The sequence below is a fragment of the Camelus ferus genome, chromosome 1 (genome assembly GCF_009834535.1).
Source record: "Camelus ferus isolate YT-003-E chromosome 1, BCGSAC_Cfer_1.0, whole genome shotgun sequence".
In the NCBI taxonomy this organism is placed as follows: Eukaryota; Metazoa; Chordata; class Mammalia; order Artiodactyla; family Camelidae; genus Camelus; species Camelus ferus.
Genome location: NC_045696.1, coordinates 47,401,931 through 47,417,565, shown reverse-complemented (window position 1 = coordinate 47,417,565; position 15,635 = coordinate 47,401,931). Strand labels below are relative to the sequence as shown.

Below are 15,635 nucleotides of genomic sequence, written 5' to 3'. Positions count from 1 at the left end.
TTCCCATATATCATGTTCCTAGTCCAAAACAATCAGTAGGTTTACCATCTGTTTCATTTTTTCATTTTGAAGAACACTATTTAAAAGGAAGAAAAACTTCTTTTGTGTACAAAGTCAATTCAAAATGGGGATGGAGCTATGAAGTACTGAAAGAGAACACCAGCAAAGGGACAGAAGATCTGCATTCAAATCCCAGAATGCCACTTCGTAGTTATGACCTCAGACAAATCATTTCACTCTTATTTGAGCCTTGGTTTCATCATCTGTAAAAAACAAAGGATAGTATCCACTTTAAAGTTATTAGTGGATCAAACGAGGTAACAAACACAATTGAAGGTGTCCCATAAAATCTGGAAAATGTTATATACATGGACAATAAAATGAAGGAAAACATTACAAGACATACTCTCTGACAGCAGCTGCAGTGATGTTACTGGATGCTTACAGATTGTTTTTGATGAAAATCTTGCTACTTCTCTCACTGGATTTCTGAGCAGGATGGTGTTCTGGATCCTTCAGCAGCCACAGGCATGACAGTGATCACTGTTTATACTGAAGCGACCACTACAGTTGTCTTTATTGTTAAATTACACTTCAAAAAGAAAAATCCCATTACCTTCAGCATCTGCAGACTTGGATATGACTTTCAAGAGCATGGTCCTACTACATTCTCACTATATATCAGCTATCCTGGTAAGTCTTCTGGCTCCCTCTTTGGAACCAAGAACCACAGACCAGCACCAATGCAATCCTGCAGCCTGAGTTTATGGAGGAAGCACATGACTGACTGCCAGGACTCTCAAGTATTAGGACTCTGAGCCACTATTTAACCACATGACCTAGGGCAAGATATTTTGGTAAAATGAGGGAACAGACCAGAGGATCATTAAGACCCTTTATCTCTGAGATTTTATGAGTCTAAGACATCCCTGGTATTTCACAAGTCTAGATGACTGCCTTCTTGGAAATTTTCCTACCCATTTTCATAAGTGAAGAAAAGTTTAAGCACAATTAAACAGAAATAGATGTTTGAAACAGATTTCAAGTAGCTTCAGGATACAGTTAAAGTGATATGCACAGATAAAATTCAATTAAGGAACATTTATTCTTTCTCACATGAAAATAAATTGCAGTTGTAAACACACACTAAAAAACATTTGTTTTACAAGGTAATATGCTATATGACCATGACCTTGAGGTGTAGACAAGATAATTATTAAAGGCCCTGTAAGTTCTGAATTGTGCAATTCTACATGACATTTCACATGTCTAGATGACTGCCATCACTTTGGGGGTACTTTCCTTCACATTTTCCAGTCTATTCTCATTAGAGAAGAAAACATTTAGCGCACGATTACAGAAATAGGGATTTTAAATAGAGATTTAAAGTAACTTCAAGATACACTTACACTGAAATATACAGGTAAAATAGTTGCTGAGTCAGAAAACACTTATTCACAGTCTAAATTTCATTAACTTATGGAAAATAATATGAACCAAATAACATTTCTTTTACAAGGTAACTTAATTCTTTAAATTTTGTGGCTAGAGACATGTACCACACTTACAGCATTTACACAATACTAATTTCAAAATGAGTTTTGACCTCTAAGAATGAAAGTTCTCAGTGACAAGCTTTAGCTATGCAACTTAGCTCAATGGGTGTCAACTCTGTCATAAGAAGCAACTACACAGAAACAGTACCCTACAGCCCCCAGCATGAGAAGTGAAATCAGAAACTTTCAAGGCAGAAAAAAAATTCCTCTGAAGTATAAACGATTAAGGTCCAAAGAGCATATTTACAAATGAACATATGATCTAAGTTATTCAACTGAGCAAGTAACTTAATTTGTACACTAACTTCTTACTGCTTCCTGGCTCTGGGAATATGTGTGCTGTACCTACTGTGCAAGACACTGGGAACAGCAGGAATCATCAGACACGGTCCCAGTGGTGTGCTGGTAGATGTTCAATAACCAGCTCCTGAGGGGAAGAAGAGCCCTTACTTACTGCATTTACCAATTTCTGTTGGGTAAAATTTTCCTACTATGGCAGATTTCAAGCGACCAACAATTTGAATAATTGGCTTACAAAATTCCTGAAACTAAAAATCATCTCTCACAAACCATTATAAGCCAGCTCCAACACACCACTGTTTGGTTCCCCACTCTCAAGTAGCTCATAATCTCTTCATGTGTACATATTTTAGAGGACAGAAAAGACTAGGCAAGATAAAGATAAAATATAAATAAATTTTTATAAGCAATTTTAAAAGTTAAAAGGGACACTAAAATCTGAAGTATTTTTCCTGCTTCTCGTGTTTACATTTATTTCAGGAAATTAAAATGTGGTATACTTGGGAGAAAGTAAAGGATGAGTGGAATAAGGAAAAGAAAAGACATCCTAAAATATATACTAACAGTTTTCATGTTTATGTTGGAGGAAAATATCTACTAAGATAAAGGCAAGTATAATGTAACTTTTAAAATTCCATCTTCTTTAAACCCTTTCAGTTCAGTTCACAGTCCTGAGGAGTTGTCCTCTCTTCTTTGGCTGCAGCTTTGATGAGATTAGCTAGATTATTCTGCACATACTGAAGAGCATACTGCTTCACACCACTCACACTATCAGCTTAAACAAAGGGCAAAACTAAATTCTGGAATCTGAAAATCAGACTTCCTTTGCGTAGTCACCCCCTTTAATCAGATCTTGGGCAACTGCCGGCTGGGGTGACCAGGAAATTCTTCTGGTAGCAAAACATGGAGTCTGCAGGTTGGGCATGTCCCCTGTTGCATCAACCAAGGTCTAATGCACTAAGGAGCAAAAAGATGCACGTCAGTCTCTCAGATTTACTTAGCCTAGCAGAGGCAGCTGTTACACCAGGGTTGCCAACCAACATGTCTTTCAGTGGATCTTAGAGCCTTATTTGGTGGATCGCCATGATAAATGCTACAATCATAGCATCTTGTCTGTGGTTGGCTGAGCAATATAGCCGGTAACAGTAGAACGCTTTTCAGCCAGTTTATTCTATTAAGATCCTTCTCCCAACCCCAATTTTCAGAAAGACTAGCAGTTCTTCCTAATAAGGAGGTTGAGGAAACCTGTTACATGTTTTCTCTAGTTTATTATATATTATTCTCATTTATAATCCAGAGTCATACCTAAATATACAAAAGTCAACAATACCTTATGTTAAGTACTTATGGTGTTTTAAAGTTAAAATCCCTACATAATGGATATACTTTTTTAGACTGCTCTCTTTTTGGTGATAATGGTAGTACCTTTGGCTATGAACTATCTGTTAAGTTATTTGCTTGAATATTGACTCTCCAAAAACACATTATTTTTACCTGTATGAATAATGAGAGCCAGATCAGGTGAGAGAGGATTAAGAATAGCAGTATATAGGAGGCCCATTAACTACTCGAACCCTAAAGAGTAACCTGAATGAATCACCTGCTTTCTATTCAATGGGCAATGGCAAAAAATAAAATAAGTTTTGTGAAACATTTATTTTCTAAAAGTATCTTTAGGACCTCTGAAACTTCAAATGGGAAAGTCAGATGGCAAATATCTATCCTGGATCTCTAGCCATTCTGTGTATATTTCTTATCAGAGCAGATGAAAAATACAATTCTGTATTAAGTATCACATATGTTTGAAATAATGTCTTACAGATATGGCTTGAATGAGCTGGCTACTGTTCACTTCTCTGAGAAGCCTTTCTTGTGTTAAGACTATCTTTTCCTGTGTCAAATTACATCTCTGCAACAGAAGACTTGGATCATAAATTGTGTATCAATAGCACTTGCACAACAGCAACACCAGGAGTTAATTTATATAAATCCCAAGAATTAACAAAAGATATGCCAGACTCACATTTTTCTAACATCAAAACTCAAGCCTCACAATCTTCAAAAGCAAATATAGGAGCCTGGACAGACGGTTAAGGTAAGTCTTCTGTGCTCTAATGGCAGTTGGCCATCATTAGGTGTAGACAAAGGACACTACTTATATCAAGTCCAGGTGAAGTGGCACTGTTGCTCAACTGCCACATGAATCAACATCCCTCCTAGTTCTATCAAGGGAACTGCCACCATGTCCCATTATATCTCATCGTTGTCCCCTTCTCATGTTAGGTGTGTCAAGATCTGAGAAAGCACGATGCAATTCATGGGTTGGTATGGGAAACAGATATAAATGCTACTGTGTGGTACCCAAAGCCCAGAGTTATTTCCAGCAGAATTCATAACACAGCAGTGGATGATACATGTGTATTATTTCAAGGAAGGCAGTAGGAATTTCCCTTAGCTGATAAAAGTTTACCTGAGAGTGGAATTTGTGTGCACAAGGCAAAACTGAAAGGTTTTCTGGAGAGAGATTCTCGTGACAGATTACACAAGGCTCCTCTTCTTCTTCCTCATCATCCTATGAAAAATACACAAGTTAAATTCAGCTCATTTCTCTCAAGTTTAAATGTATTTATAATCAACAGTTTCAGCCTCACCAGATTATTGGCTCCTTCCCACGTGGCAGGACCTTTTGAACTGAGGGGCTTCCAGGCTGGTTTTGAGGGCTGGGCAGCATTAGCCTGAGGTGGAGTATGGCTGGGTGAAACACAGTTACTATTTGGCACTGATTTTCCTTGACTCTGAAAATAAGATTATTACATTTATTTTCTTTTTAGAATTGTACTCAAATAGGAATAACTGGTAGAATATCATAGAATAGGTTATAGTGAGAATTAGCAAGAGGGTCAGTTAGATTCATAGGAAATCTTGAAACAAACGTTGGTGATATTACTTATATACTCAGAGCCAGCTAAAGACAAAAATAACTCTAGGTGCTCTTTTAATAAAAACAAGTCTTTGTGGAATATTAGGGGGAAAAAGTCTCCTTTTGGAATCATTCAAAGTAACCTAGAATAAATTTCAAGAGGATCAGTTTAATTCTAGAATCATCAACTGGTAAGTGTTTCCCATGCCATTTGTCAAGTTGAATTGTTTATTGTTAACAGATGATTTAATATGATTATAGACTGATTTCCTGATCATGTTATGGAGATAATAAAGCTAACTACTAAAGATAAGGTCAACTGTAAATAGTGCTGCTGTGAAATACTGGGGTGCATGTGTCTTTTCAAAATATATTTTTCTCCAGATATATGAGCAGGAGTGGGATTGCTGGATCATAATGTAAATTTATTTTTAGTTTTTTAAGGAACCACCATACTGTCCTCCATAGTGGACATTCCCACCAACAGTATAGGAGGACTCCTTTTTCTCCACACTCTCCGGCATTTATCGTTTATGGACTTTTGAATGATAGCCATTCTGGCTGGTGTGAGGTGATACTTCACTGAAGTTTTGATTTGCATTTCTCTTACAATTAGCGATGTTGAGCTTCTTTTCTTGCTGACCATATGGATATCTTCTTTGGAAAGATGTCTATTTAAATCTTCTGCCCATTTTTTGATTGGGTTACTTAGTTTTGTTTTGTTTTGTTTTTTGATATTAAGCTATCTGAGCTGTTTGTATACTTTGGAAATTAGTTCCTTGTCAGTTGCATAAGCAGCACTATTTACAATAGCCAAGATATGGAAACAATCTGAATGCCCACTGACAGATGACTGGATAAAGAAGTTGTATATTTATAAAATGGAATACTACTTGGCCATAAAAAGGATAAAATAATGCTATTTGCAGCAACATGGATGGACCTGGAGATCATCATTCTAAGTGAAGTAAGCCAGAAAGAGAAAGAAAAATGCCATATGATATTGCTTATATGTGGAATATAAAAAAAAAGACATAAATGAACTTATTTACAAAACAGATTTACAGATATAGAGAACAAACTTATGGTTACCAGTGGATTAAAGGGGTGGGAAAATTGGGAAAAGTGGGTGAATTGGGAGTTCGAAATTTGTACCTCTTAGGAAGTGATGGAAATGTATGGTATCTTGACTGTGGTGGTGGTTTCATAGGTGCATACATATCTATCAAAATTCACCAAATTGTATATTTGAAATATGTGTAGTTTACTGTACAGAAATTATACTACAAAATAGTGAAAAAAATTTCTTTAAAAATTAAATAGAATTAAAAAAAATAAAGGTAAGGACAAAGAGATTAAGGTTTTTTTTTTTCACCTGAGATCTCTTGGGGTCAATAAACTGCGAAATTTTGTTAACGATTTCATCAAATGTCAGTCCAGATAAGGACTTCCCATGAGTATCCTTCAATTTCCGTAAGAAATCTGTAAGCTCCTTTCTGGAAGAGATCAAGGAAAGAGCAGTGGTTATTTTCCTACTGCCTTGTGGATGTGCCCTCCAAAGGTGATATAAAATCCTATCATATGATTGATCTGTGGCATATAGATGTGATCTTTTACCTTTCTGATCTAAAAAAGTAATCATAGGTCCCTCTGCATTTATCTTAAACCAAAATGAAAACTCTGATGTGTTCATTATTAATAATGTGTTCATGAATGATAAAGTTTAGTATGTATTTTCTTTCCAAATAGAGATTTAACAGTCTTTAAAAGTTAACTGTGTGAAAATTAAGTTTGTTATCCACTTACTTATACACTGAGCTCTTTATATCATATTTCTCAATGCTCTCTTACTCAGGACTAAAATATTCCTTTTTAACTATGTTGCTATTGGTCTCTTATCATTGTTAACAGTTTTACTTTTGTAAAGCTCAGAAACAGAAAACAAAGATTAAACAGAACAAGAAAGCAAAGACTAAAAGACACATTAATTATGTGATAAAGAAACCTAGGAGTATTTTAACTGATATGTTCCTTTTCAATTTCCATGGCCCACTGACCCAAAGCCTGTGCACACATTTTTGGTGGGATAGGGTAGGGTGATGAAGTAGTTTTCTTTTCCAAATGAAATTTTCTATTCACCATTATATTTATAAAACCTTAGTATAATCCTGAAGCATAACAGTATATATATTAAATACAAGCATTTGTCTTCAAATGAAAATACTAGTTAAAATTAGGATAATTTCATTTGATACAAGACTAAAGATAAAAGACACTTTATTTCTGGAAGAAGAGAATTAAATATCTTTCTGCTAAAGTCAGAACTGCGAAAAGCACAGTAAAATAATGATTTCTTGCATTTACCTATGGCTAGCAAAGAAACTATAAGGACCCTCAATAAAATTAAGGAAATAGGAAAGCAAAACCTGATATCTGAGCTTATATGGCATACAATTAACTTAAAATTCACTTTGGAAATAGGTTATTAAGATAATTATTGTCACTGGTGGCATTAAAATTAGCTAGGTCTACAAACAGTTGTACTTTCAGTAAATGAGCAAACCTAAATTTAAAATTTTATTCTCTCATGACTTAAAACTAACAAGTTTAGTGACAAGGCTTAGCATTTATATTGCATACTACCCCTTCTTAATAAATTTCATTTTCATTACCAAGGCCATGGTAAGGAAATACCTTTATATGTGTGTGTGTTGTGTTTATCTGTAATGTTTCATTGGAATAATTATGGCTAGGGAAACCGTAGAGTATGATCTGTACGCACCACTAAAAATAACTAAGGTACCTGGTCTGCTGTGGAAAGGCAGTTTTCAGCCTCTCTGTAATCTTCTCCCAGTTCCTCATGGGGAGATCACTTCCCAGACCTGTGCTGGGAGGCACAGCTTCTCCCACAGGTGCTGGCACTGTCCAGGCTATGCCAGCCACCTGCAGGGAGCACAGAGTTATAAACCCATCAGTTTCGATTATTAGTATGCAAAGTTCCATGCCAACAGGACATTTCTATACCTCAGAAAATGGGTAGAATGAAGAAAAGGAATATTGACATACACGCTCCCTTTTTTTCCTTTAACCAGCACAACAATATTTCTAATTGTTAATATTACCCTTATTTTTTAAATGGCACATGCTATTCTCAGTAACTGCAAACAGAATTACATACAGAGTGTGTATTTCTGAAAGCAGCCTAAAGTTTGGAATGCTAATAAATTATGGCATTTCTACTTAAGTCCATAAAAATAGATCTGTATGTCTGAGCATAAGAGATGTTCAGGAAATATGTCTCCTAAAAAGATTGGCATAGCATTTATGGCAGAACTCATTTTATATTAAAACATTTTTAAAATGTGCATGCACAGAAAAAGGTCTGTAAGCTATAAAATAATTTGTAAATGGGAATTATTTTCTAAGATTTAATAGGTAATTTTGCTTTCTACTTCATATTATTTATTATATATTTTGTGTATTCTGTATTTGCTTTTTTATGATTAGCATATACTACTGTTATAATTAGAAAAATAATAAACATTAATTTTCAAACAATGAAATAAAGATGAAAATACAACTAGAATGGCCAGTGTGTCACGAATGTTATAAAGGTGGTATGGAGGTTGTAGTCACAACTTTGAGCCATGAAACCATCAAATGGTTTTCCCCAAAGTTTCCCCCATATTTTGTGATATTTCCTTCTTAGAACCATTAGGATGTTAATTAATATCAGTAAGTGAATACTTTTGAAGTGCTTGTCTGATTACTACATGGAATCTTTTACCTAAGACTCTACAAATTATTTTCAATATATTTTCAAATATAAGGTTATTACTCATGAAAAATTAGCAATTATTAACAGCCACTGAAATTACTCACACAAAGCTTAGTAAATCAGAGAAAGAACAGAATATCCCCAGAAATCTGGGTTTGTCTCAGTGTCAGGCTTTTTCAGAGGAATCAGAAAGTAATCTTACTAGAAGGTTGAGGTACTGTAATGTTTTCAGTAAAATTTTGTAGCTCCTTATAGAGTGGTGCAGAAGCAAACCACATGAGCAACACTGTGATATCATGGTGATAAAAAGATGTACTTAATAAGCATGTTAAGGCCTATGTACATATTTCTTTGCAGAGAGACAGCCTCCACACAAATAACCATTACCTTCTTCATTATTTATCAAATAAATGAATAAAGACAAGACAGTCACTCTGAAAGTCCACTGTTGTGACAAAGAACTAGTCAATGTCTACTCCACCAAGAAGAGCTCTGTACCAGGGGGGGTCTAGATTGACCAGGTGCAGAGACGACTCCAGAACAAATGGCAGGCATTTGAGGAACAGTGAGCAGGGGTCTAAAGAAAGATTCTTTCACAAGGGGTCTTCCCAGGAACTGCTGCATCTAAAATAGAAAAGATAAGAAATAAAAACAAAACCCCCACATATTTATATAGGCAATGATCTAAAGATTCATAGAGCAATGTTTGGGGGAAAACTGATTTGAAATCTAGAAACAAAGCACATTAGAAACAATGTTGTCTTAACATTAGTTAAATACACAAATAATTGAAAAAGCAAAAGGCAGTAAAATATACTAAACAGCACTGAGAGAGAGAAGAGAAGTCGGTTCTGGTCCTACCTTCTCTCCACCTAGCTGGGTAACCTTGGATGCCAAGTTATTAATCTATAAAATAAGAAGGTCGAGTAGGTGACCTTTAAGGTTCTCTGCCAACTGGAATAATACAGGACTATGCAAAGGAGCTCCTCAATGAGTGCTGTCCATGCTGATAAATAATACTCACATTCAAATTCCACTACAGAATCAAAGCTGTCTATAAACCTCATGTTTAGCTCCAAGGACAGTAGAAAGCTGAAGTGGGGTGGGCCTGGGGAATAAACTCTCCTACAGTGACTTGTAGACATGCCTGTGGGTGTTACTGCACTTCCTAGGGGGTTGTAGAAAGCTAGCCCTTCTTAGCATCTACCAATGGGATGGAAACCATATTGGTATCTACAGGATACTGGACTTAAAAAAAGGACAGGTTTATTGAGCATCTACTAGGGGAAAGGTCTAGCACTGCCATAAAGCAGAAGTTCAACTATTCTTTAAATTAAAAAAATGAACATCAATGTAGCTCTTAAGTAATGATCCTGAAACCAGCTGTGTGAAACTTAATGGGGGGAACTTTATAATGGAGAGATCAGTATGATATTCAATTCTTAACATCACTAAAGGAGACATTGTGTGTCTTCTAGTGTGTATCTACATCATCACCTATAAAGTACTCTTGCCAAAAATACTGAACCTAATTCTAACCAACCCTCTAGATCTAATGATTAGTTTATAGAAAGTAACAGAATATGTATAATGACATCACAAGGATGTAATCAGTTGAATCAATAATGTGGGAAATTAGTTTTTTTAACAAATAGATAACATGAATAAAAGGGAGGAGTTGGGTAGCTGTTACAAATTTAAAGGAAAATAATCAGCCAAATGCAAAGTATAAACCTTGTTTGGGTTTTTTTTTAAAAAAATAAGGGTTTTAAAGGTAATGATAATCATAACCAAATTGGAAATATTATCAAGCCAGTTAAGAAAAAGACATTTTGGAAACAATTGGGGAAATATAAATTTTAATATGAGATACTAAAAATTATTTATAATTTTCTTACAGAGGAAAATGGTGTGTGTTATAGCCATTAAGAGTCCTCATCTGTTAGGAATACATATTGAAGTACAAATAGATGAGACTATAATATATAGGGTTTACTTTAAAATATGCCAGTAGAGAGGAAGAAGGGGATGACACGAAACAAGACTGACAAAATGTTGATAATGATGTTGAAGCTGGCTCTTGGGTTCACAGAGGTTCATTATCTATTCTATTTTTATGTATGTTTCAAATTTTTCATAGTATAAAGTTTTAAAATAATGAATGAATGGGGGGTACTAAGTCAGTAGTCCTTTTTGAGAACAATGAATACCTAACACTACTTTGGGGATTAGATAGATCAGGGTACAAAAATGAAAATATAATGAAACACATAAAAATACTGGGTTACATTGGAAACAGAATCCATTATCCCAGACTTCTCAGGTTAGACTATTATATTTATTTAAAGACTGGTGGCCATTCCTTACACTACCAGAATCAGAGAGACAGATTTTAGTGATCAAGTCATCTAGTACAATTTCCTGATTTGCAGACGAAAAAAAAAAAAGTCCAGGATAGCTGATTTTCCTAAAACCAACACAGTTCTTCACAGAGTTAGAAACTGAACCCAGATCTCTGGTGTATTTCCAATGTATAATACCACCTCAGTTTATAGCAAAAAACACAGTCATATTTCTGTGCTTTCAAAGTGTTCCACTGCTCAACGGTCACTTTAACACGACTGTCAGCTTTGATCGAGCACAGCAGTGACTCTGGTTAGGAAGCACAAAAGATACACATGTACCCCTCAGATGTTAGCAGATGGATGTTTATGAATTCCATTGAGCCTAACTGCCAGTGGGTTTCTGCCCTGGGTGGCAACATCAGACATAAGCAAGACTCTGAAGGGATGAGGATGTAGAGGTCAAGGTTTGACTATGTTTGTCAGCTAGAGAGTGTCACTGGTTTCAGGTAGCACATGCTGGTCTGGTTCCAGGAAATTCCAAAGAACAACTCTGTATCTAGCTTCCAAGTCTCTGAAGCCATTTTATATTTAAAGTGATGGGTGACTTTAACTACAACCTATAGGCAGTAGTTTAAATATAGGGAGAAGGCAACAGGGTTTCTAGGAATCCTACCAAGAATATGTGTTACTTCCTGTAGAACTACAGGAAATCTGGGATTTCATTTCTGTCATCTACATAACACATCCCTTATCAGGGTAGTTGGGTATGATGGTGTTCAAAGTCTAGAACAATAATGCTATAACACGATGCTCCTATAGAAACTAAATTAACCAAAAATATAAAAGGCACTTGACATTTCCAAAGGTTAATTACTATATATAACAATAGATTAAAAAAACCAAATTTCTTCTGTATAGCACAGGGAACTATAACAAATACCCTGTAATAACCTTTAATGAGAAAGAATATGAAAACAAATATATGTATATATATGCATGACTGGGACACTATGCTGTACACCAGAAATTGACACATTTTAACTGACTATATTTCAATTAAAAAAAGGTCAATCCATAGTGTGAGGTTAAAAAAAAATATATATATATATATATAAAAAGGCAATACTGTCATTCTAAACTAAAGCCCGTGGTACATATCATATAATGCTTTCAGCTCTGGATTCTGCTTTTGAAACACAGTATAGCTCCACACAACTCACATAATTTTAAAGTTCCTTGATACACTCAACTAGTATTTGTAGAAATAACATTTTCAAAGTTCTACTACAAGCAGAAATGCTGATGTCAAAAGTGATCTACTGCTAAATGTATCACACCTTTATTCTTTTCTTACCTGAGATCTGTTATCATAATAAAAATAATCACCTAGTGATTCTGTCCTAGAAGGTCTTTTGGAAAGCTGCATGAGTTTACTGGAAGGTTAACATAAATAGTATAGCACAAAGATTAGTTTGTCTGATTGAGGCTCATTTATCCCTAACAACAAGTAGGGAAGGGACATAAATGGAAGTTGTCCTTACTGTTAAAGTTAAGGAAAAGAAAGTCTAAGGAAAAGAAAAGTTAAGGAACAGAAAGTCTAAAATGTAAGTGGAAGGGTGGAGTCCAGCCTGCTAGGGTACTACACTGAGATGTGTCAGCCATCTAGTGGTAACTTGAGGGCATTGGGAATTCTGAGCATTCACCAGTTTTCTCACACAATGTTAATGAGATTGACAGGTTAAATGAGAACACATTACGTCTTTAGATATCAAATACATTACTAAAATCCAGTGACACAACCTATCTCTTGGCCTCAGCTGAGCCAGCCAACTAGTCATATCATCTGTAGATGAGATAGCAGGAATGGTCATAATTATAAATGATATGTACAACATGTGCCCATTCTGCTTTGAATACACATTAAACATACTGCATATTCAATGTTTTACAGCTCATACCATTTATCAAGACAAAGATGGCAATTTTTCAAAATGTTCAAGTTGACCCTTGAACAACATAGGTTTGAACTGCATGGGTCCACTTGGATACTGACTTTTTTCAATAAATATCATCCCTGTAATTTCATTTTACAGATCTTTAACTAAATGTAGAGAAAAGTTTGCATTTGATTAGAAATCACAATATGTGGAATCAAAAGATCTAGGGTCTGAGTTCTGATTCTAGCCAAACTGCTTCAGCTTCCTGCCTTTGGTAGTCATTTATCAATTCCTTTGTTTTTGAGGCAGAGAGAGCTGTATCCGAATTTCCTAACTTCATGGTGGGGTCAGCACCCCCAACTTCTGTGCTGTTCAAAGGTCAACTGTATTTCTTACCAGTATCTCAGGACTGGGTGGTGGTGGAGGAAGCTGGATTGGAGGCAAAGTACTCAAGGCAAACCCTTGCTTCACCTTGTTAATTTGTTCATTGTACTGTGTCTAGTAAAAGAAGAGAAACAATATTTCACAGCAAAATCAACTTCAAAGAAACAGCATATTGAAATAGTTGATGTAATTTTGAATAATACAGCATAGAACAGTGATTCCCAATCTATATCAGAAATAATATAAAAATAATTTTTAACATAAAAACAATTCTTTAGACCACTACCTGCAAATTTAAATAGTTATATCTTAAGATTTCTGTTGATTGAGAAGATACAGAGACACAGAATTCACAGATCTTTGTGATAATTTCTCAGTGTTTCCATAATTTTCAGCCCCCAAATGGGAACCACTGATATAAAGTGAATAGAGTCAAAAGATCAACAAGTTGTAAATAATATACTAGCTGATAAATATGGGGGGAAAAGCATTTGTAACAAAGAGTTGAACTACTTGCAAATGTTCATTTTAAAAACTGGAGGGAATACTTATTTAATGTCCATATTTTTTTAACCTCAAAAGTTATACTTCTAGGGCGTAAGGTATAGCTCGGTGGCCAAGTGCATGCTTAGCATGCACAAGGTCCTCAGTTCAATCTCCAGCACCTCAATTAAAAAAATAATAAACAAACAAACAAACCAATTACCTCCCCTCACAAAAGAATTTTTTTTAAAGTTATACCTCTAGCTTTCTCCAGTTCCATATACACCTTTTTTTTTTTCTCCTGGATTTTGCTAAAAGTAAGACTCCAATCCCTGAGGCTTAAAAATATACTTTTAACATTTTTCGGCATTGTCCCCATTTTGTAAACAACCCACGAGAGCTGGAAAAAAAGCCTTAAGAAACAAAACATTTAGAAACTTCCATACACAGAGACAAGTGCTTAGAAGAAAACAATGATAGAGAACAAGAGGCAGCTCTTTTGAGGCTAGAACTTTGAATAAACCCAACAAAAACGCTAAGCATCATTATAGACTAAGTAAGAAAGTCCAGGAGAGAAACAGTCAAGACCATCAAGGACAAAGCTAGACAAGTAGGTAGTGCTTTGAGGCAGCTCTTTATAACTGAATGTCATTGTTTTGCTGGCAGTGCTGTGGAATCACAAAACAATCAACATTATATGAACTTATCTACAAAACAAATACACTCACAGACACAGTAAACAAACCTATGGTTATCGGGGCAAAATGGGTGGAAAGGGCTAAATTGGGAGTTTGAGAGTTGATAATATTAACTACTATATATAAAATAGATTAAAAAACAAATTTCTTCTGTACAGCACAGGGAACTATGTTCAATATCTTGTAGTAATCTATAAGGAGAAAATATGAAAACAAATATCTACATGTATATGTAGGACTGAAACATTATGCTGTACACAAGAAACTGACACATTGTAACTGACTATACTTCAATAAATTAAAAAAAAATCAACATTATATATCAACTTTAAGATACAAATACAAAAATATTCTAAAACCAAATGAATAAATTAATATTCAGTGGGTTACCTCTTTAGATTACCTTTAGCACAGTCTTAATTCTATTACATGAATAATTAAGACTTCATTATTTTGCATCATGGAGTAATTACATAAAAAAGTTAATACTGGAAACTAATACAGGCCTGACTGATCTTCCTTTTAATTCTTTAAACACATAATGACTCAGATCAAGTTAAGACATTTATTTCTGGCTGGAGGAGAGTTAGCTTTGGAATTCTAGGACAATTAAGTGTGAGGCACAATTTTTGAGTTTACCATTTACTATACCAAGGACCTAAAGGTCCATCTATAAGAGTCTAGGATGCTAGCTACAACCAACTATATGGAAGTAATCTCAAACCTCAAAAAGGCATAAACTTTAATAACTGCAATGAAAAAGCATGTTCTTCTGTAAATTTCTCTAGTAATTGTTTTTAATGTCAGATGTTTTCTTTAAGTATATATCACCTTTACCATTCAGTCTATTTACTCTAAATACATTTCATGACTTACCCTGAGGAATGCAATCTTGTTTCTAACATCTGTCACAATGGCATTCCAACTGTCTACTGCAGCCTTTAACTGAAGTGATTCTACGTTGCTGGGGTAGAAATGGAGACACAAGAGAAAGTTTTTTCTTTTTATATACCACTTAGGTTTCCAAAATTCCCATTATGTTCTTTAGCATATATGTAAATAAAGTAAAACAACAACAAAATTACTTTCATCACTGATTAACTCAAATGGGCACAAAGTTGTATGGAAGAGCTTGCTATTAAAAATAAAGACCAGGAGACAAAGATAACATTTATTTTTTTTCAAGAGCAAATATAACTTCTGCTTCCAGACATTAAGTTTCTTTTCTAACTTG

The 15,635-nt window shown here is 34.9% G+C and overlaps 1 protein-coding gene across 7 annotated transcripts in view; it reads right to left on the bottom strand.

Moving 5' to 3' along the window:
• Positions 1-1,086: 1,086 nt before the first annotated feature.
• The window catches only part of DZIP3 (DAZ interacting zinc finger protein 3), a 104,426-nt gene continuing 89,877 nt past the window's right edge, over positions 1,087-15,635 (bottom strand). For all 7 annotated transcript variants that reach the window (XM_032478625.1, XM_032478649.1, XM_032478657.1 and 4 more), the window contains 8 exons: positions 15,278-15,365; positions 13,233-13,334; positions 9,053-9,178; positions 7,580-7,719; positions 6,152-6,272; positions 4,508-4,651; positions 4,327-4,428; positions 1,087-2,813 (listed from right to left, as the gene is read on the bottom strand). In XM_032478625.1, the coding sequence (XP_032334516.1) occupies positions 2,703-2,813; positions 4,327-4,428; positions 4,508-4,651; positions 6,152-6,272; positions 7,580-7,719; positions 9,053-9,178; positions 13,233-13,334; positions 15,278-15,365 (934 nt within the window). In that variant the 3' untranslated portion in view covers positions 1,087-2,702. The remainder of the gene's footprint in view (positions 2,814-4,326; positions 4,429-4,507; positions 4,652-6,151; positions 6,273-7,579; positions 7,720-9,052; positions 9,179-13,232; positions 13,335-15,277; positions 15,366-15,635) is intronic.